Source organism: Eleginops maclovinus, chromosome 3 (genome assembly GCF_036324505.1).
Source record: "Eleginops maclovinus isolate JMC-PN-2008 ecotype Puerto Natales chromosome 3, JC_Emac_rtc_rv5, whole genome shotgun sequence".
Taxonomy (NCBI): domain Eukaryota; kingdom Metazoa; phylum Chordata; class Actinopteri; order Perciformes; family Eleginopidae; genus Eleginops; species Eleginops maclovinus.
Window position 1 is genome coordinate 11,093,993 of NC_086351.1, and position 22,996 is coordinate 11,116,988.

At 42.9% G+C, this 22,996-nt stretch overlaps 1 protein-coding gene across 3 annotated transcripts; it reads left to right on the forward strand.

Annotated features, from left to right (window-relative positions):
* Positions 1 to 181: 181 nt before the first annotated feature.
* On the forward strand, positions 182 to 22,890 carry shc1 (SHC (Src homology 2 domain containing) transforming protein 1). Of its 3 annotated transcripts, XM_063879356.1 has the most exons (14): positions 182 to 400; positions 5,899 to 5,943; positions 12,776 to 12,940; positions 13,158 to 13,228; positions 13,690 to 13,753; positions 14,831 to 14,950; positions 16,140 to 16,193; positions 16,556 to 16,607; positions 17,356 to 17,482; positions 17,580 to 17,727; positions 18,033 to 18,090; positions 18,427 to 18,543; positions 19,687 to 19,943; positions 20,099 to 22,890. In XM_063879356.1, exons 2-14 carry the CDS (start codon positions 5,932 to 5,934, stop codon positions 20,225 to 20,227), a joined length of 1,374 nt encoding a protein of 457 aa, XP_063735426.1. In that variant the 5' UTR covers positions 182 to 400; positions 5,899 to 5,931; the 3' UTR covers positions 20,228 to 22,890. The 3 variants fall into 3 exon arrangements, with proteins under 3 accessions (XP_063735426.1, XP_063735429.1, XP_063735425.1); XM_063879359.1 differs by lacking the exon at positions 5,899 to 5,943; XM_063879355.1 differs by lacking the exons at positions 182 to 400; positions 5,899 to 5,943 and having other exon boundaries at positions 7,937 to 12,940.
* The last annotated feature ends 106 nt before the right edge of the window (positions 22,891 to 22,996 follow it).

Below are 22,996 nucleotides of genomic sequence, written 5' to 3' on the forward strand. Positions count from 1 at the left end.
GGTCACAGTTTGGGTTTTCTACTTTTGCGCAATATACACTGAATGGGCCAGGTGCAAGAAAGGGCAACACACACACGCGCACGCACACACACATGCACACACACACATGCACACACACGCGCACACACACACGCACACACCAGATGACGTTGCCATTTGTTCGCGGAAGTGGCTTCTGTCGTGACCAAGGACGGGGAGGCAGGGGGAGGAGGAAGGAAAGGGAGAGGAAAGAAGAAGTTTAGACTAATCTCTTATGAAATTTATTAAAACTGTGAGGCGCCTGGCGGGATAAAGAATCATCGACCCTTTGTCCTGTTAGAAGAAATTAAGCTGAAGTTTCTGAAGCAGCAGCTTGGTGGGCAGGAGGAGCAAACTCGAGGGAAAGGGAGGAAGAGAGCTGGTAAGTTGCTCGTTAAAGTTGACCACAGTTTTTTGGGGCATGGTACTCTGTTGCTTGGTCTGCTTCAGTGTACCACAGTTATTGTACACTTCAAAAGTTTCAGGAAGCTGTTCACTTTCAACATTAACGGTGCCCGCAGGGAAGCATTGTCCTGCCTTGTGTTATAATAAGACGACACCGTGTAGGGAAGCCTGTCGGGTTACTGTAAGAATGTTGCTCAGTCAGGACACAACTATGCTGTGCAAATATTAGCATAAATGTTTAACTTGTGTTCGTGCTCACGCTGTCAGACAAGTTTTCAGGGTTTGTTATTTAAACTAAGTTCCAGAAGGTGTTCTAAGAAAACACACTGTAGAAACACAGCACAGTCACTGTTTTTGCATTGTACTTAGTTTTAAATAGACAATGATGAAAAGTCAACTGAGTGGCCTAAAGCTGATGCCTCTTTCATGAATAGCGAATAGCTCACTAAAATGCCTTTTTGTTTTAAAGCAGTTTTCTCAAAAATGAGTCGGAGCTGTATGATTCATTATTGAGTTAGTGGACCTTACCCTAAATTAATAGGCAACTATTTGATAATCGATAAGTGTTTTATTAAAAAAAAGCAAACATTTGTCTGTTATATCTCAATGTAAAGATGATATGCTGTTTTTTTGTTTTATGTCACAACCAACTGAATATATTTGCATCTCTTTGAACAATTGTATCACCATTATCTGACATTTGTCAGAGTTGAGCTAAATCTCTTCAGGGTGTAATAAGTTGCCAGTGAGATAAGCTGCAGCCTATCAGTGCACACAAACAAATCTGTACAGAATCCCACAGAGAAGTTACAACTTTAGTGAACCATTCTTCCAAATGTATCCATGGACACCAATCAGCCAAACACACCTCAGATCTGTCGAAACAGGGTCACTATGACAGAGTTAAAGTTCACCATGAACCAGTGAAGGACAGACAGGCTATTATGGAAAGGGACTCAAGGGTATGGGGGATGATTGAGGCGACTGAAAGCAGTGGGCTCAGTGCTCTTATCAGGGTCAGCCACACCGCTCACACCAGCAGCCCCCTGACATGATATTATATGGAGGAAGTTATCTCCGCTGATGAAATGGAGGGGAAGAGAAGGTCCAATCAACAGCTGATCCGAAAAATGGTCGATTCAGACACATGTCAAGACCCAGACAAACAAGTCATGTGTACCTAGGCTACACACACACACACACACACACACACACACACACACACACACACACACACACACACACACACACACACACACACAAACAAACACAACACAAACAGCAAAGATGGTCCGAAACGCAGTCTGTCAGTCACAGCGGAGAATCTCGGTCACTCTATCACAACATTGGCACAATCCAAAATCCATTTGATTAAAATTGGATCTGTCCAATTCTACTCAAACGGTACAAGTCAACAGTGACAGCTTTCGTCCTGATTGACGGCACAGCGTGGCACTTGTGATTGTTGCAGCTTCACTTTGACAGGTGTGTGCACATATCCATACACTGACTCACACACAGACATACAATATTTTTTGTAATAAGTGAATGTTCGCACGCATTTAGCCTCTGATTTAGGCTTGTGATACTTTGCTATTGATTAAAAAGAACACAGTGAGGTACTGAGCTGCTTAAACACATCAAGGCTGTTGACAGGACATAATGTGTGTGTGTGTGTGTGTGTCTTTGTGAAGATGTGTTTGTTTCTGTCTGATGTATGGACGATATTTGTCCGCAGACCTGTGTGTGGGGGTATGCTTGTCTGTGTGATTGTGTATGTGTGTGAGGATGTGTGTTCTGGGAAACCAACTGTAGGAGTGTGTTATTGAGGTCATAGTATGTGGTTGTCCGTCTCTACTTCGACACAATGGGACTGAGCCTCAGCTTGTTTCCTGCTGCACTCATGCCTGCACTGCTCGCTGGAGTGCAACATGCTTGTTACGGTACATAAACGGCATTTTGGTTAAAGTCCTGCCCTGAAATGAGAAGTGACTACAGCTTGGATTTCGTAATTTACAAAAGCAGAACTTAAGTCACACTGAAGTGACAGTTAATGGTGTTTTTGATCGGCTTGCTCTGATTGCATTTTTTAGAAGTTATGTCGTCTTTTCAGATCAGTGCTCCTCCACTCTAGCCTCAGGTTATGTGATGGGTCTAATATTGAAGTGACTTCTGCCAATAAAGTTCACCTTTTAGGGTTAATATCAGGTGTTGTCAATGTTTTATGCCCTTTATTGTTCCCTATACTCATTTTAGAACAATACATCACCAATAGGATTGTGACTCATATGGCCTTTAAAATGTCTTTATTTTATTTGTGTAGATACAATTGCACTACTACTACATTTTTTTAAAGCAACACTTAAACGAGGGCTGGTCAATAAACCAATAAATGACACAATATGATATGACTGTTTATTGTATTTTGGATAATGTAATTTGACAAAGCCTAAGTTTAGTCTTTTCTTGGTTTTAAAGGCTGAATTACAGTAACGTGCTGTGATTTATAGATGTTCTATTATTCACCTTAACACTCTAAGTCATTATACACTGCTTTGCCAAAAAAAAGGTCACACACTCTAATATTTCGTTGGACCGCCTTTAGCTTTGATTACGGCATGCATTCGCTGTGGCATCATTTCCACAAGCTTCTGCAATGTCACAACATTTATTTCTGTCCAGAGTTGCATACATTTTTCGCCAAGATCTTGTATTGATGACGGGAGATTCGGACCACTATGCAAAGTCTTCTCCGGCACATCCCAAAGATTCTCAATTGGGTTCAGGTCTGGACTCTGTGTTGGCCAATCCATGTGTGAAAATAATGTCTCATGCTCCCTGAACCACTCTTTCACAATTTGTGCCTGATGGATCCTGGCATTGTCATCTTGGAACATGCCTGTGCCATCAGGGAAGAAAAAATCCATTGATGGAATAACCTGGTCATTCAGTATATTCAGGTAGTCAGCTGACCTCATTCTTTGGGCACATAATGTTGCTGAACCTAGACCAGACCCACTGCAGCAACCCCAGATCATAGCACTGCCCCCACAGGCTTGTACAGTAGGCACTAGGCATGATGGCTGCCTCACTCAGCCGCCTCTCTTCTTACCCTGATGCGCCCATCACTCTGGAACAGGGTAAATCTGGACTCATCAGACCACATGACCTTCTTCCATTGCTCCAGAGTCCAATCTTTATGCTCCCTAGCAAATTGAAGTCGTTTTCCGATTAGCCTCACTGACAAGGGGTTTTCTTACGGCTACACAGCTGTTTAGTCCCAATCCCTTGAGTTCCCTTCGCATTGTGCGTGTGGAAATGCTCTCACTTTCACTATTAAACATAGCCGTAAGTTTTACTGTTGTTTTTCTGTGATGATGTGATGTCACAAGTGATCCCGATCCCGATCATTCAAGATTTTTTTCCGACCACATTCCTTCCTAGAAGATGATGTTTTCCCCGTTGTCCTTCCAGTTTTGAATAATGCGTTGGAAAGTTCTTAACCCGATTTTAGTAGTTTCAGCAATCTCCTAAGATGTTTTCTTAGCTTGATGCATGCCAATAATATCACCCTTCTCAACCAGATTAATATCTTTTAGTCAATAGTCAAACCACCACTATTTTACAAACACTAGTATCAATGTTTTTGGTCAATAATATTGTGTTCATCTGTTTTTTTTCTCCATATTGTTATTTCAATAGCTTACCATATTTAGCTAAAATACAACCATAAGCAAGATGAATTTAAATGTGATAACACAATCTCATGTCTAACGTACAAGAAGTACATTTAGTATTCTTTTCCTGATTGAATTTGTTAATGTTTGCAGAGTCTTCTATGAGTTGTGTTCATTTTTAGCTCAACCTAAAAAAAGGTCAGATTTTAAGTTTATGCAATAGTAAAACACTAGGAGTCTGTGTTGTTCTACATTCTTTGATAATGGTATCAATACAAAACAATATGCAGAAGCAAAGCTTCTCTTTGATCTGCTTTTGCATATGTGTTTTTATTTGTGATCGCCAACCCAGTTGTCTGCCAAATTAATAAATGTAAATCTCACGCAACATATTTGTTATAAAACGTTACGTTAAAACAGCACTTTGGATACCTTGCCTTTTAGCGTTGTGTTCACTAAACAAACACAACGGCTTTTAATATTTTAGCTCAAACAGCCGCACCACACATAGTAGAGAAACTGCTGAAATTAAATAGTATAACATTGGCTATACAAGTTATGACTTGAATCAGGATATAGGATCATGGAATCTGCAAACCAGACCTGACAAAGCTTTCCAGTCTAACTCTTGGCACTTAACAGTTGTATTACTTTTCGTTACACAATCTAGTGTTAAAGATTAACAGGGGAACTGAAGTGAAGAAGTAACGCTGTTTATGACGAATAAACGGTTGTAGTGAGAGGGAAGTTGTTAGGGAGCGAAGGGAGGCAGAGAGTGGCAGCAGGAACGGAATGATGGAAGGAGATAGAGATGTGGGAGTGTGGTTAGAGGGGGTGGTGGAGGGGGGGTTGGCATGACCCAAAATAGCCAGCTCACATGTTTGCTGTGTACGTGGTGAGCTATGAAACCAGCAGAAAGGCCTCCTGCTGAATGCCTGTCTAATCTAATGTTCACCCTCACCCCTAATTTTTGAAAATGTGATTGCCATTTTGCTGTCTGTATGTACGTGTGTGTCTCTGTGTGTGTGTGTATATATATCTTTTCCAATCAGAGATGCTCTCCTTTGTCAGTTATGCCTTCTCCCGCTGTTCCCTCTGTGCTCATCATCTTCATCATTGTCTCTCTTGTCTCCATAATATTAACTGATGTTAGACTAGGCCCAGTTTCTCTATGCTCATTTTCTTTGACCTAGTGTAGAGTTAGGCGGACAAATCAGATTACACACACACACACACACACACACACACACACACACACACACACACACACACACACACACACATAGACACAGACAGTATGAAAGCAGACAGCAGATTTGGCCCTGCAGCGGTTGCTTTAGATCCTCAGCTCTGTCCCGGCCTGTCTCCGACTGTTTCATCTTACTGACTAGATGCAGCTTTTACAGTTGTTCATGTACTGCCTGCATTTAAACAATATGCACACACTGGTGGACTCGCATTGGGCAAGCTGAGACACAAACATACAACACACACACACAGTCCTTTTAGTTAATTCCTTTCATTCCACAGAGTCTGTTTCAACACGCACACTAGATTATTGCCTCTCTCCTCTCACTCTTGCTCTCGCTCTGCCTTATGTCAATGTTGTGTCTCTGTGTGCTGAACCGACTGGGCTGTTTATATCAAGGAGGTCCCACATGACCCTCTCCACAGCTGATCCTGGGAGCAAAGCATGCTGGGAGGCACATAGCTGCAAGGGCGGCATTGGATTGGCGCTGTGATTGGCTCCTTGAGTTTTGTGTGTACAGTATGCTGATGTGCAGTTTGGTGTTTTTAGGGTCACAGACTCACAGGCAGCCTGTGTTGGCCAATGGAACATATGGTAAGACATTCAAATGATATAACCAGCTAATCAAAAACACAGCGTGACACCATGGCAACAGGGTTGTTTCTTCTTAACACAATGTTATATTAAATAAAAAGGTCATCATGTCTGGAACGTAAATCAGTTATAGGTTTTTATATATTATTCAGAGATAAGGATAGCTCAAAGTCTGTACAAAAGTAAATAAACAATCCTTGAAGTAATTATTTGTCACACTTATCTTAAAGAGGGTGTTTTATTCGGTTGACTGTGACTACATGAAGGGCTGCATGATTACAGATAAAATGCTCCAAATATTAGTCGTTTTTATGAACATGCTGCAGTTTTTAGTAGTGGTGTAATAATTCAGAATTCTCAATATATCAATGGAATCAAGTTTCCGCCAGATATGCCTGCTTTACTATTTTCAATTCATTATAATTCAACTGTATTCAATTCTGAAGTTTTAAGACCAAAATGAAAAAGTGCTGCTTTCTGTGACCCATTTATATTGGTTTTTTAGGGGCAGCAGAACGCAGAAGCAATATTCAACAGATTCTCAGCAAAGCACATTATGCAGTAAACTGAATACAGTATATTAAATTATATTGCCAGACCCAGACGGAAAAATACAAAAATAGCTAACATGCCAGTAATGTACACTGGCGTGAAACTGGAAACTTAAGTCACAGTGTGTATTCATGAGTAATTGTGCAGCCCTGTGTATGTAAATCTTTAGCGGTTTGAGTGAGTTCTCATTAACTACACTAAGCTTCCAGTTGCACCTAGTTTAAAAAATGCAGTCTAATACTAGAGTCATCCAAGAAATCCTGCATTTATTAAGGTCTACAGAGCATTTAAGAAAGGTTTTGATCCAACTTTATAATTATGGAAGCTGAAGTTTGTGGTATTATTGCTTTAGACTGCGTTAGTTTTAGTTGGATGTAACTCATAAATGGCCAGTTGAGTAGTTTAATATATAGCACATAAAGATACATTAAAAAAAAAAATCAATATTCTCTTTTTATCAACCCTAAGCCACAGTGTGTCACGTGTTTCACTGGTTACAGGCATGGTGCAGGTTAGGGTGGAGGGTCCTGCTGCTCACTGTGTGCTTCACGGGGATGTTACCTCAAATGACACTCCAGGTCTCTGCAGTCCTCTGTTTTTCCTCCTTCACACAAACCTCTGTGCGCCACTCCACTACAAAGATGGTGTAGTGGCCAGACGTAGTACTGCAGGGACTGAATATTGGGGTGTCATTTGAGGACTCCTTGCTATCCACTCTGCTGTGTCCCCGCGTCACCCTATGTGTGGTTTCTTTTGCATTCCACAACTCTGCCTTCTTATCAGAAACGCTTGAATGTCAGGACCTTTCTGTTGGGATCTCTGCTTCTGTGTGCCTCTACAGAATCACTCTGTTGTTATTATACTCGCCTGGTAATTGCCTGTCCTTTTCCCCCCTAGAGTGCTCTAGTTGTAGTGATAACAGGGACTGTTTATTATGTGAATGAACATATTTGTCTTTCTTTTTTGTTTTGTCCACTTTGATCAAGGTTAAATAGAGTGACCTCATGTCACAGTCTGCACAGCCCACAGAGGGAGGATGAACTCTCTCCCTGTTTGTCTCCATCGTCCCTCTCTCCCTTTCCCTTCCTATTTTATTCTGTTTCTCAGGTTACCAAACATGAATAAGGGAGGAGACTTGACCAGCCAACATGAACACACAAACACACATTCCCCCCCCCCATTCCTTCGTTCAGCCACATCTCCCCCTTGGATTGTGTGCGTTAGTGTGCAGGAGCACAGCATCTTACTGTGCATACACATGTACCCTGTTAAATGAGGGAGGCTGCAGAGAGGTGGGGGGAAGGGGAGGAGACAGGAAGGATGCGAGAAAGGGAGGTGGGGAGGGCAGAGGCAGCAGCCACGAGTGTGTGTGTGTGAGAGAGAGAGAGAAAATGGGAGGCAGCATCACCCAGACTGGGAGGAGGGGAGGGGGGGACAGACAGCGTGCACGTCCCTCTAACAGACAGAGGTGAAAGGAAAGTGGGAATGAGAGACAGACGAGAGGGTAGAAGAGGAGCACAATGAAGGAGTGCCATTGTCCATCCTGGCAGCACTGCCATCACACCATCTGCTGAGAGCGGGAGAGAGAGGAGGGCAGTAAAAAGAAGAGGAGGCAGCCAAACGGAGGAGAGGATAGATGGAGAGGAGCTGCCGGCAGTGACTTTGTGAATTAATCGAGCGGAAGAGCGGACAAGAGGAGAAACACGTTTTTCAGGGAGTGGACGGACGGAGAGCCAGAAAGAGGAAGGAGAGGACGGATGACCGGACAGTCTGAGGCTGTTTAAAAATTCATGTGTAAAAAGAAGCCCAGCTTTAGATGAATCACCATGGATTTTCAACTGTATGCTTTTTAAACCAAAAAGGAACTATTTATGCTTTGCCATTCACAAAAAACTTGATTAGTCTCCCTTTACCGAATCAATTTGAATTACTTTTCTGTTTGTCTTTTTAAACATAGACTCTTTGTGACAGGATTTTTTATTCTCTTTGAGCATATTCTGCAGGACGTTATACAATCTTTGTTAGCTGCTGCCGAGAATATTCAGGGTTTTATGCAACTTTTCTAAACATCACTGTTGTCTTTTAGAAGTGCGTGTTTGTGTAGTTGTTGATACTGTAATTAGGAAAGTGATAATTGTTCTTTTGATATAATAACCGACTTTTTTGCATGTCATAGTCGGAGTCAGTGCATGCAGCCGACATGGGAGGTCAACATTGATTGGGTTTTATGGCTGGCGCGACGCCGGTCAAACTTTGATCATTTCCTGTAACCTATCGATCTTTCTGAGTCTTTCGTTTTCTCCTCCTGTTGGCTGGAAAACAAGCTCCAATGTGGAGCCTTTGATGCAGCAACTAATTGCCGTCATGTGATTTGACAAAGCAGTTATCTCTTTGTCTGAGGATTTCTGTGGTTGTCCGGACGGTATATTTCCTCCGCAGGCATCTCTTTTTTAATGTCTGTTGCCATGGCAACGGGCAGCAGCTGCAGACAGACCAAGATTCAAAGTTGTTTTTTGTGTCTTGTATTTTAAACCGGTGCTGTTCGTTTAGGATAACTGTGTCTATTTAGTAGATAAGAACAACTTAGTGCATGGTTGTGTGCAGGTTTTTTTGAGACTTTCATTCTTACAGGAATGTTTTCTCTCTTCACTAGACATCCTTTGTCTATTCGGAGCGCAGCAGTCTCCGAGATATCAGGGTTGTTTCAGGTCACCTGTCTCCCCCTCCCCATTCTGTGTTTTAGTCTAGTGTGAATCGGCGCAGCCCCACTTGTCCTGATCTCACCTTTTATCAACGGCAACTACCATTTTCATCAGTGAAGCTGCCAATATCAGGAATGACTGCATAAATGAGATTATCGTGCTGGTGTCACTTGTACATGTCACTCTGTGCAGCTGCCGTGCCACTAATCACGATCATTACTATAGCTCTTTGTGACAGACTGTTCCCCTGACTGTCTGCGTGTAGGTGAGTCAGGATTTATCCTCATGTAGAGGGTCAATTCCCCTGCAGTCACCTGACCTACACTGTGTTCTGTGCAGTCAAACATCTTGGGGCAAGGCATTGTCAAGTCTGCTCATAGAGACTGTCAGCATATGTGTGGATTTTCCTCTCTTGTGTTCATTTAGGATCTTTTGCCTTTTTTTAAGTACTAATTCCCTCTCAAGACTCATTTCTGTTTTAATCAGGGGTGTGACAGACAATGCTGTTTGTTCTGCCTGCTCTTTGATTGTCCAAAAACAGGGGGTCTTTTGTGACTTTTTCCAGCCATACTTCTTTACAGTTTTCTGGAGATCATCCCAGCCTAGCTGGCAGTGTGTTAGTGTGACTCGATCCTCCATGGTGCTTTTTGGCCAAGACCAGAAGGATGACTAGCTAGAATCGCTAGACAATCCCTCTGCGGTGCTAGACCGGTGTGGGCGACTGTTCCTTTACCATGCATTCAGCGCCCACTACAAGCTGGTGCGTAGTTCTTTGAACACAGTTAAGTTCGGAAATGCTAGTGTGTGGAAAAATCAACCTCCTCACTTTGCATTACTGAAACTTCGGATTCAAAGTGTTGTGTAAGTGGTGTAGGCAAGGTGGTGTAAATCTTGCTCTCCTTTCGTGGACCAAAGGTCAAGAGACTGTAAATATAACGGGTGCGGAAACGGCACTGAAAGGCCAGCCAGCCTGCTGCAGGACTGTATGTGTAGCCTTACCTTCTACTGAGATCAAGCTGCTGCACATGGTTTTGTTTGTCAGACTCTGCAAGAGACTGTTACTGTAAACAGACTGTTGTTTGCCTTCTAGGTTGGACTATGCAGAATAAGGGATGTTATTCAGCGTCTGTACAGTAGTGTGTACTAGAACTGAGAGCTAACCGGCTGCTTGATAAGCCCTGCCTTAGATAAGGTTCCAGAGTATAACATGTGGCCTGTTCATATCATATAGGGCTCTGTCTAAGCTCTTCTCTCAGGAAACTGACTACAATCTGGGCTTGTTATTTTAAACCAGGCAGGAAGTAAGTAACAGGGTGAGATACCAACAGATCCAAGTTTTTATTTGAGCCTCTACAGCTTGGTGAGTTCAACTCCCAAGAGCATCCAGCACCATTCAGGGAACGCTGGGTTGAGGGCTCAAACCGGACAATTCAGGTCTAATTACCATCACAAGCCCACCGGTAGTCGTCATCAGCCAATGACCTACATTCTCTGGTGTTACATCACCACCGTGCTACTGCAGAGTGTGTCACTGTACTAGACACAGACAACATCTCAGAGTCAGCTTACCACTATCTAATGGTGCTCTAGAAAAAAATAAAAACGTCTTTACCGAGGTGGCCAGTTTTGGAAACACACTTGAACCAAGGCAGCCTAACTTGTTTTAGCCATATCAGGAACTTCAGTCAGGAACGGGCCAAACTCTGACCGCCCAGTCTTATACTCACTTTTTTTCAGTTTTCTACTAGTGTCTAAGTAGGTGAGCGTGCCTGGCCTCTAGATCCTTAATTTTAAGGTTGGCGAAGTGGAAAGGGCTCACAGGGCTCACCTTTAATTTATTATACAGGGGACTATTAACCTGGACAGCCTGGAGAACGGGCGAGCATACGAGGGAGGGGGCGAGGGGGAGCGAGAGATCATCTGGAAGAGGAGAGAGGAAGTGGTGGCGAGGGAGAGGGCGGAGGCGTTGGAGAGACAGAGATTGGCAGACTACATTGTGTGGAGGAAGAGAGAGGGCTTCCAGGAGAAGAGAGACAGGGAGAAGGGAGGAAAGGGTGCAGAGAACGAGGCTGTGCCAGAAGTTATCTGGAAAAGGAGAGGAGGAGAAGAAGAGGAAGAAGGTGACGCAGGGAGGGAGAGAGCCAGGGCCATTCAGAGAGGACATGATATCATTTGGAGGAAGAAAGAGAGGGAGTAAAACAGGAAAGATTTGAGATTAAGATGCACTTGAAAGTAGGTGTTAGAGAAAGCGTGCTGCGTTGGAGACTAGCCATACATCAGTAAGCCTCCTCTCTCTTCCTTAGTAGCTTTATTAAGGTCTCCAGGTGCTCACTGAAGTATCAAAAAACAATTGGATTCATGCATTTTGTGTGTTGCTGGAGTGTTCATGCGTGCAGCCCCCTTGTGATCCCCCTCGTTGGCTGCTAACAGGATTTTTATAGGCATGTGTCAAGCAGGATAGAGCTGCTTCACACTTCCACGCATGTACACACAACAACACACAGATAATCTAAGAAGCATTGTGGGCAGGGGAAGGTTTATACTGCCTCACACACGTGTCAACACATCACATATGAGAGCGCACCCCTCAGTGCAAAGACACATGGGAGGGGGCGTTGAGAGACAATCACTTGTGTTGATTCTCCATGGTGCAGCAGACAGCTGGATAACAGGCCCTCGCTGAGAGGCTATTAAGTCCGGACAAGAAACTCACAGATATTGTTTTACATTGTGGCAAAAACTCCAAGATGAACACTTTGTGGAGCGCTAACGCTGTCACCCTCAGTCCCTGGGAACACATGAACCTTGACGCAGATTTAAAAGTGAACTGATGACAACATGATATGCACTGGTGCAGAAAAAATAAACTTTTTTCATCGGCTTCTACCGTTAACTGGGACACAGAACTTTTCCTCCTCTCATTCTCCTTTCATCGTGGCTATAGCCGTTTTTGAAGCAGCTGGGTTTTTGTCGCCTGGTAACGAGTGGAGGACAGACAACCAGACAGATGGGTGCCGCTCTTATGCTGAGGGAGACATACAGATGGCTGTGTGTCCTTGTAGAGAAAAACTTTGAATACTGAGACAAAGAGACTTTGATTGAATCACTAGAGACTGTGTGGATTTAAAGACTGACACTGCAGATTCACTATGGAGCTTGTTCCAAAAACCAAGTACACCCACTTTCGGAGTGAATCGTTGAGCTCAACTGATGAAACAAACTCCAATCCATCATCGTTCCCTCCTTCCAGTCCGGCCACCCCGCTCACTCCCTCCCCTGGTTTACCTTCCTCTTTCTCCTCCTCGTCTCTCACTCCCATCTTGCCCCCCTCCTCTCCCTGCCAGGCCGAGAATAGCCCCACCACCCTCTGCTCCTTCTTCCCCAGAATGGGATCCCTTCGCCTGGGTGTCTCTGCCACTCTTCTCCCTGGACTCAAGGCCTCAAGAGGGCTGCAGCTGCCTCATGTGCCTGTTGAGTCCTCTGGGGACGACAGGAGCAACTCCAGCTCCTCCCCTCTTTTTCCTCACCCAATTCCCCCTCTAACCGCTCCTTCTCCCCCTCCCCGACCTCCTCTGCAGGACATGAACCGGCTGGGCGGGGCGTCCAGGAGGGCACGCGTGGAAGGAGGGCAGCTGGGAGGAGACGAGTGGACGCGCCATGGCTCCTTTGTCAACAAGCCCACCCGCGGCTGGCTGCACTCCGACAGTGTGGTCACCAGCGCCGGTGTTTCCTACAGTGTACGGGTAAGTGTCTGGCACACTCTTACAAACCCCAGCTTAAAATATATAATCACACATTGCATATATGCATATATCCAGCCTTCTGTCATATTTTTAGACTCTAAAAAGGAAATGAAAACACCATTGCTTTCTTTGCTCTGTTGTGTACCATCTGTGCAATGGGACTGTGATGCAGGAAATGTCTGATGCTAATGCGTTGCCTTCCTGTTTCCCATTTCAGTACATGGGTTGCGTGGAAGTGCTACAGTCGATGCGAGCGCTGGACTTCAACACCAGAACTCAGGTCACCAGGTGAGATTACACACTGCTCCTCTGTCACTGGCAGGCCATTTTGCTCACTTAATTTCTCATCACTGCATGTGGGGGCGAGATGGTACAGGGAAGTGTGGTCAGACACAAAGCACCGCCCACCTCCTGTATATGTATTTTCCAGCTCCTCGTCTTCCGCTCTCTTTTGCTTGCTTGCTTGTTTCTCACTGAGTTAATGTCTGACTGTCTGCCTGTGCGTTTGGCTGTATGTGTGTGTGTGCACTCCTGCTGCTCTCCCAGCCCCTATATTAGAATGTTCTGGAATCCTGCGGGTTTCCTTCTGGTTTCCGTAGTGATGTTTGTCTCCATGGAAAAGACGAGCACAGTGTAGGGACGATAAATTCAGTCAGCCAGCTCTCGCTTAATTGTCCACATAATTGGGATTCTGAGAAGGTGTGAGGATTAATGACATGTTATTGTGATTCTTGCATGCTGTGTTTCAGGGAGGCAATCTCCGTGGTGTGCGAGGCCGTGCCCGGAGCCAAGGGAGCCCAGCGCCGGAGAAAGGTACACAACATGTACACAAGCAACACACCCTTACAGGGCATTATTTATTTATACGGTTTAAGTAGGCGGCAGTGGGAATGGGTTTTCGGGATAAGAGCTAGATTTAGCTTGATTGTCCACTCTGTGGTCAGTTGGCTATTCAGTCACACACTTTCCCTTACACACACACACACACACACACACACACACACACACACACACACACACACACACACACACACACACACACACACACACACACACACACACACACACACACACACACACACACACACACACACACACAAACACAAACAGATTTAGGATGATTGTACTCTTCTGCGGTTAGTGGCCTACTCGCAGGTAATTACCAATCACTCTCCGGTCTCCTTTTTCCCACCCACTTGTCACAAGGGAGGCTGGAGAGGTGGAGTAATAGCTTGTGTGGAGCCAAAGTCTGGCAAGAGAAGCATTAAAGAGAAGCCGATGCAGTCGAGAGTCTGCTGCGTAAAGACTCCATGTGCACAATGTTCCTGTGAAACTAAACATCTACCAAAACACTAAATAAAACAGGTGGCTAAATCCAGCAGCCTGCTGTCAGAGTAGGATTTAAACAAGGAATGTCTGGCGCACCAGACAACGTCTAGTTAAGGATGTAAACTAGAATAAAAGCAGTCTAGTCCCTCAGATTAGGCTGCACTGAGGTTAATGTGGCTGAGCATTGTGCATCCTGCCCTGATGCTATTTTTCTCACAGCGTATGCCAAATATTCTGAAGTAAATATGGATAAAAGCCATGAGAGCAGGAGGAGGATTGGGATGAACAGGCTGGCATAACAGGGCTGCCCTGGTGTGAGTGATAGTCTTGGCCCAGCCTTCAGTATGCTAACTGTCCATTGGACACAGTTGGCCTTGGAGACAGGATCCCTTTTACAATTGCAGCTGTTCTTCCACTCCCACACACACTGGCATGTCCACACATACACCCACAGGCTCATGCAAAGGCTGGGAGGACTCAATGGACAACCATGCCATGTTAAAGTAAAAAAAAAAAAAAGGCCTGTTTGTCACTCATGGACCAAATCCCTGTTTTTCTCAGCCTTCTTCTCGCTGTATGACATCCATCCTGGGGAAGAGTAACCTGCAATTTGCCGGCATGACAATCACCCTCACCATCTCGACCAGCAGCCTCAACCTTCTGGCCGCCGACTGCAAACAGGTAAGACTAGAACCAGCTCACACTTGAAGCTACTTTTCTGTGTATTTTTCCTCAAAAAAACTCTCTTGGTGTTCAAAAGACTTGTCACTGATCTCCAGAGGTTTGACTGTGAGTCAGAGATGCATCTGATAGTTAGAGCTCTGTTGTAGCGTGAGGTGTGTTTGGTATCTAGAGTGCACTAAGCCTGTGCAGTTTACTGAAGCAGAGCAAACCTGAAGATCTCTCTGCTTGAAGTATTTCCTGTGGATTTAAGGATTATAAAAACGTACTTTTGAAAGATTTTTTTTATACAATTGTAAATATATAGATTGTTTTATTTTAAATGTTAAGTATGTATATTGTTTGTCATTCAAAGCTTGCTTAACTATGTAAAATGCCTGATTATTATTCATCATATGAATATATACTAATATGAAGCTATCTATGATAATTAAAACAATTTTAAAGCTTCGTTAAAATAATTCCCGGCACTTTTACACTGATATTAATGTAAACACTTAAGTTAGCTTGAATTCCACATAAAGTCGCAACTAAATGTTCCAAAAAAAAAATGCGTTCTAGCTACACATCAAGAAAATATCTTGAGAAATATCCACTCAACTCAAGGTGTTATTTTTGTGATTTGATCAGCAGCGCACGTTGTGTTGTGACCTTTTGAAGATGCCCAGGGAAGTAATAAGCTTCTTCCCTTTGTTTGCCTCATTTATTTTGGATGCAGGACAAATTAGTCTCAACCATCGTCTTCATTCCTGCATCGCCACGGGGCAGGAAGTGATCTTCCGCTTATGAGTTAATAACTGCTGATGTTTATATCTGTTTGGTTGATAGCAAAGGATAGTGCAGTGCACGGAGAAACATGCCATACACATATATCCATTCACAAATAAAGCCTCAGACATAGACCGTACATTGTGCACGGAGCATTAGCAAGTGTTGATGTCTTTATTGATCCTGCTTGGGAGGTTGTTGCAGACTGTTAAAAAGGTGTTCCATCTGCTGTCCCACTTAGTTTAATCTCTGCTGCAGTTGATGCTTTCATGGAATGAAAGCACTTTTCCCAGTAATGATTCCACATTTGTCTCTCCATCCACATGCTTTCATCTCACTTTCCACATACTTCATGTCACCCATGTGCTCTCCTTCTGTCTCTCCCTCTCTCCCCCCTTTCTCTCTCTCTTTTTCTCCACAGATAATCGCCAACCATCACATGCAGTCCATCTCCTTTGCCTCTGGAGGAGACCCAGTGAGTCACTGCCTAGCTCAGCTCAAATCTCAATCTGGCCTTTTTCCATCTTTCTTCAGCCTGCATATCCTTCCTTCCTGTCTTCTGTCATTGTCTATTCATATGAATGCCACTCACTCTGTTGCTGCCTGGCTGGTTTGCAGTCTTTCTCTCTCAACATTGATCTTGTTACATCCTGCCTTTTTCTCTTTCAGCTCAATGTAAGTTTTTAACCTCTGTTTTGACTTTAAGACTGCAGCTTTTGCTTGATCTCTTTCTTCCTTATTCTTCTGTTTAACCTTTCTATCTTAAACCTGCCCTTCACTTTTTCCTCCTGATATTTTCTCCCCCTCCCTCCTAACTTTGTCACCTGTGTCCCTCAGGATACGGCTGAGTACGTAGCATACGTGGCCAAAGATCCAGTCAACCAGAGAGGTGAGCAAAAAGGACACCTTCACGCAGGCAGCATCTGACGAAAGAGGCTCTTAAAAAATCATATTGAAATCTGACCACGATCTTTTGGTACATGGGTTCCACCTTTTCTCTCTACGTTTAGTCTCTCTGGATGGTGAAATATGTTTTGAAAATCTACCAAGACTTGCGTATAATGCTGTAAATAAATGTGAACAAGACGTTTTATTAAATTATAATGAATCCTATTAAATAAATGATATGGCTCTATTCATATTTTACCCTGTTTTGAATTTGAAAAGTCACCCACTAGAGCTGACACATTATAGACTCAGAGTGCAGAGCGAAGGAATAAACAGTACATTGAACACTTAATAGGCATGGCAAATAACAGGACTGTTTTTTAATTGTTTGGCAAATTCTGCTTAATTTGTTATTATGCAAAATATGTGAACATGTGACTTGATTTTCAGTGTAACTGTGGAAAATGGATGGAGATACAACCCCCTGTTTTGCAATTAGCTCAGGAACAACTCAAAAATTATATATTTAAAACTATATTTTTCCATTCAGAACTATTCATTTTCTCTATGCAATTCAGTCATAACTACCAATGTGTCATTAGTCAAGACGCATGCACGTGTGGCTGAAAATGCACATGCATTCCCAGGAGCCGTCTTTGCTTGCAAGTCCAAATATTTCTGTGCATATTGCATTCATGTACATGTTGCTGCAGCTTCCTTATTAGTCAAGTGTGCCTCCTCTCCTCTAGCTTGTCATATCCTGGAGTGCTCAGAGGGTTTAGCCCAGGAAGTCATCAGCACCATCGGCCAGGCCTTTGAACTGCGTTTCAAACAGTACCTAAAGAACCCTCCCAAACTGGTCACGCCTCATGACAGGTAAATGCAAAAAAATGTCCCTTACTCAGGCCCAAGACATGAGCCTGTGTTAGTATTTTTTCACGTTATCTTTTTTGATCACTGCTTTCTGTCTCAGAATGGCTCCGTTTGACGGTTCTGCGTGGGAGGAAGAAGATGATGACGCTGCTCCACCTCCTGACGTCCCTTATTATAATAATTTCCCTGGAAAACAGCCTCCCCCTGGTGGACTGGTGGACATGAGGACCCGCCCAGGTGCCACGCTGGTGAGAAATGTGCTTATAAAATGCAACAGATACTGCTTTAACACATCCAAACACTACTTATACTGCAGTAAAAAGGTGATAGACTAGTGAGGAGTTAAAAAACTGAACTCTATGCTTCAAATGCTATCAGTTCTAAGCAGAGAAAAAGAAAGAGCAATAATATGAGTTGCTCTGTTTGTGCTTGACAAATTGAAAGTGGCCCTTTGTAACCCTATTAATAGGAATCCATTTGTGTATATAGACACAAGAGCATGCCCACATGTGGCTATGAGTCATTATTTGTTTTTATTCCTCTGTGTTTGCAGCCTTATGGACAGCCAGGCCAGAATGACATCCACAGGCAGCCTCTGCCGCCTCTTCCAGGTGAGTCTCTGCCTGTCTCTGTAAGTCACTGTGCAGATTTCCATCTAGGAACAATTAGGAGAGCACTCAGTCACAATTGTAGAACAATACTGTGTCTTTGTTTATTTGTTAAATTAATACACGGCAACCACTAAATTGGCTCAAACATCCACTTAAATACAACGATGGACTGATTACATATTGGTGGACAAAGGTCAAGCTCATTTTGACTGCACACAACATGTTGTACCATAACTCAACAACTCACATACTAATTGTAACTAAGCTATCGACTGATCGAGAACTGGGAAAGTTGTGCTAAGGTCGCTCACCTGTTTTTTCCTTTCCTTCTTCCAGTGGGTGCCAAAGAAGGGGGACGAGAACTGTTTGATGACCCTTCATACGTCAACGTTGACAAACCCCGTCCCCCGGCTGCAGCTAATGGAAATGCTCACAGAGATGCTTTTGACATGAGTAAGTGGCTTACACAGTCTCCCTATATGGGGTCAGATCTGCACGCATGTTTTTCAATGCACACAAAAATGTGTTTGGTTTCATATACATATAAATAAAATCCAAATACAGAAAAAAGTTTTACATGTGTATTTTTGATCCATACATTTGTTTTCCGTGTCAACCCGCTGAACCTGCATACACAAATCGCTTTCTGTGCATGGATCGCTGTGCATTCGTGTGGGGGTTTTTTGAGACTCCCCTGACGGTCACCCGATTCGTACTTGTAATGTGTTCTATCTATAGCCAATCAGATGTCTCCTCCATTCTAAGCCAATCACATGAGGGCACCCCCACGAGGGTATGATTTCTTGTGGAGAGAGACATGTGGATCAAAAATACATATGTTAAACTTTTTCTGTATTTTGATTTTATTTACATGTACTATATGAAATGGAACACATTTGTGTGTGCATTGAAAAACATTTGTGTGGATCCTGAAATACAAGTGTGAATGCTTTTGCGGATCATGAAATACAAGTGTGAATCCTTCTGTGTGCGTTTCTGTATTATGAGACTAATCTGACGCCATATCCTTATGTTGTGTTGGTAATATCACACCAGCTTGATAAATGAAGCTGAAATGGATTACTGTCCAAACACTGAATAAGTGCAGGGAAATTAAATAACTGAAAGAACTATTATATGATTTCCTATAAATGACATACGTGTGGGGTGTAAATAAAATGACCAGGAATACTGGTAGCACAAATGTGCAATTATTTTACCATGTGGAAAGAATAAGGGTTAATTATTGACTGAGACGAGCAGAGTAGTGTGTGCTTTACATTCCATATGAAAGGCTAATTGAAGAGTGGAGCTGCCCACAGGAGGCAGTCTTGGAGGAAGATAAGGGAATTAGAGTGCCTTTGTCCATTACAGGGGCATTTTATGTTACATGATTGGTCGACTGCGTAAAGCCTTTCACATTAGAGACACAGTCCACTATCAGAATACAGCATGCATCTGTCAATACATAAGCTTCACTTGGATAAGGTACAATCATTTTGTTTATAAAATAAAAGAGGAAGAAGATGAGTTTTTTCCTATTTAGCTATACATTTGCATAAATAATACAAATGTATGTGTATTTATTTTCTAAAGAGCCATTTGATGATGCCCTGGGCGTCTCTGGACACGGTGGCCCAAACTCGGTTTCAGCAGCGCCCCCTCTGGTGCAGCAGTTGCAGTGCGAGGCCTGGTTCCATGGTAGCTTGAGTCGCAAGGAAGCAGAGAGGCTTCTGACCCGCGATGGAGACTTCCTTGTGCGAGAGTCTGGAACCACACCTGGACAGTATGTCCTCACGGGACAGCAGGGGGGTCAGCCCAAACACCTGCTACTAGTCGACCCAGAAGGAGTGGTGAGTCATGAAGGGGGGAGGAGATCACAAGGGGCGAAGAGAATACAAAGGGGAGGAAGAAGCAAGAATTGGCCATTTTGTATCCCTAACACATGGTTGTATAGGTTTGTATGTTTTTAAACTTGCATTTAACACTCTTTTTTTTTGTCTTTTAGGTTCGTACAAAAGACCATCGGTTTGAAAGTGTGAGTCACCTGATCAGTTACCACATGGACAACAGACTCCCCATCGTATCTGCTGGTAGCGAAGTGTGTCTGCAACAACCAGTAGAGCGCAGAGCCTAAAGTTAAACGAACCAATGAAATACTCCACCAAATGAACACACTCCTGAAGCAAACACAAGACAAAGACACCTTCATATGCTTCAAACACAGCAACACTACACTTAATAAAGACTCATACATACATATACAATAATAAATATGCACACAACATTGCAAAGAAAGCCAAAAAACAAAAAAATATCTGTAAATCACACACTTGCTGCTGTTGCTACATATTCCTTTCCTTTCCTAAAGCCGAACTGTGACCTGCAGTCCTCAACCCCAAACAACTTTCAGGCGCATCCCTCCGACACGGAGAAACACCGCTGCAATTTCTCAACAGCCTACTGTGAACCAGGGAGGAGCCCTTTGCTAATTTTAAAACAGGGCGAAAAAACTAAATGCATTTTTTTTATAAGGAAAACATTAACATGCAATTTATGAAAAAAAGGACACTTAACTAAGGAATCTTGTACAAAAAAAACCTGAAACACCAAGAAAGAAGCATTAATGGGACATTGAATGAGATTTTCAGTGCTATTAGCCTCGTGTTGTCTCATTCGGCGAAATGATTTCCCTCCTCACATTGTTGCTGGAGCATATTTGGCAAAACAGGAACTGGATGGTAATGATTGTTTGACACAGGTCGGGACATAAACTCTTCACTTCAAGTGTCACTGGAGCACTTCAGCAGCAAACCTGACTTTAAAAACAAACAAAAAAAGCCTGGTGATTATGCATAAACGAGTTTGCTTCCAACCTAATCAGGAGTGGCTGCCCCAAGCCACTCCGCTTTTAAGGACTTTTGAACTTTGACCCCTGGAGTGATACCTGGTGATGATGAAAACCTGTATGCAAAACTGGGGGACTGCTATGCCAATGACCACGTCCTTTTGTTTTTTTACTGTTATCTTGGGACTCATTACTTCTAGGACATTCTGAGGAGGATCTAAACAGCTGTATCTCCCTAATCCCTCCGTAAATACACCTTTACACCACACACAGTCTGCACCACCTGTCATGCCAAAGAACATGAATTGGTTGCCAACAGCAGATAAAGCCATGACAACTATAAGCGATTATCTATCATGTAGGCTTACAGCATCGGGAGCAAGTTTAGATTTAATATGCATATTAAAATTGGCCTGAATTAGAGGGGAGAAGTATCTAGCTGATTGTGTTTGACAGAGATTTTGTACGTAAATTGTGCAATGTTGTCACCCGAAAAACACAATAGCAAGTCTGTTCAGAGAAGTATCATTTTGACGTGTTGCTTCTCATTGACTGTGTGTTTGCACTGACAATCTATGGGGTAAATCTTTACGGAGGATCACGACTTAAAGCAAAGGAGCTAAAAAAAAGAGCGCTTTAAACCTAGGCAAACATTGAACAGTCCATGCAATCAATCTCCCTCTGTAAAATGATGCAAATATGTCATTGTAACTGGTAAGGTGATTTTGTGAATCGTGATGTTGCTTCATTTTTCAATCACTTGAGGGAATCATGTCCTTTGAAAAAAAAAAAAAAACTGAGGTGGTTTGGGGGTAACTGAACATTAGGACATACATGTTTCTGGAGCATTGCTAATGTTAAGCCAAATGTTGTTCCTCAGTGTGCTGTTTTCACAAACTTTGAGGATCTAGTGGGGAGAAGTTCACGCCATTGTTTGTCTTTCTCTATTTCTGCTTCCTCAGTTCGTGGTGATGATGATGATGTTGTGTTTTTTTATATCTTTTTAATTGTGCCTTGTTTCTTCAATGCAGTCACGTCACTTCAATGCAGTCACCTTATGTACTTAATTCAAATGTAGTAGACTACAGGAGAATCTAACACAAGCCTCTCAGTTAAACAAAGTTAAACAAAGACTTTGCAAAAATGACACTCCCAACAAACATTCACACACAGATCCAGTGATGGCAATCTCCTCTGATGCACATTCTTGCATTCAGCTTATAGTCACAGATACTTGATGTCATCGTGGAGGGAGGGGTAATTTCCTGACCATCTGTAAATAACATAGACTTTTGATTGGTCAGTTCAATGTTGGATTATTGTTTTCATGTCCTTAATGACTTATGTGATACAATTTTTTTTTTAAACACAGCACTGAGGTAGCTCTTTTTAAATCCAATTGAACTTGTCAAATAAGTCGATGCCAAACTCTAGAAACATGAGAAGGGATCTTTTAAGCTTAACTGTCAACTAGTCGTCAGACCCTAAAGCGGGTTCATATGTAATCTAACATGCACACATGCACATACCTGAGTGACAGCTGGGTCAGTGAGAAACACACTCCTGCTTAGGTTTTTGTAGGTCAGCGATGGGGAAAACTAGACCTTTAAGATCTGCCTTACTGTGAGTGTGTGTTCATAAAGTGACCCACTTGACCCTCTGCATCATTAGTGAACCATTCCCGTGTTATCATCCTACATCACAGATGCCTTTGTTGCATGAAAATCATTTTTTTTATGTGTTGTTTGTTGTTGGTGATGGTGATAATGTTGATGATGCTGTTGTACTTTTAAATTTGTGAAAGCCAAAGGTTACTTTTGAGTAGCGTGCAAAGATATTGATTTTTACTTCTGTGTTTCTGTTTTTTAGTACTTTTTGTTCTTAGGGAAACATTTGTGTTTACACCTGTATCTGAAAATATAGATTGCATATATAAATACATATATCATTCATCTCTCTCTGTGAGTTTGGCTTTTGATATAAGTGTGTGTTTAGCCCAAGGGTCTAGCCCTTTTTTGGATAGGCTTTTTTTATAAGATAACTTTCATTTTTCTATCA

Bases quoted from the DNA above. Each gene is read 5' to 3' on its own strand.
- shc1 (XM_063879355.1), top strand. From the start codon at position 12,347: ATGGAGCTTGTTCCAAAAACCAAGTACACCCACTTTCGGAGTGAATCG. The intron at 16,194-16,555 runs GTGAGTCACTGC...TGTGTCCCTCAG, and splicing joins TTGCCTCTGGAGGAGACCCA to GATACGGCTGAGTACGTAGC. The intron at 16,608-17,355 runs GTGAGCAAAAAG...CCTCTCCTCTAG, and splicing joins AGATCCAGTCAACCAGAGAG to CTTGTCATATCCTGGAGTGC.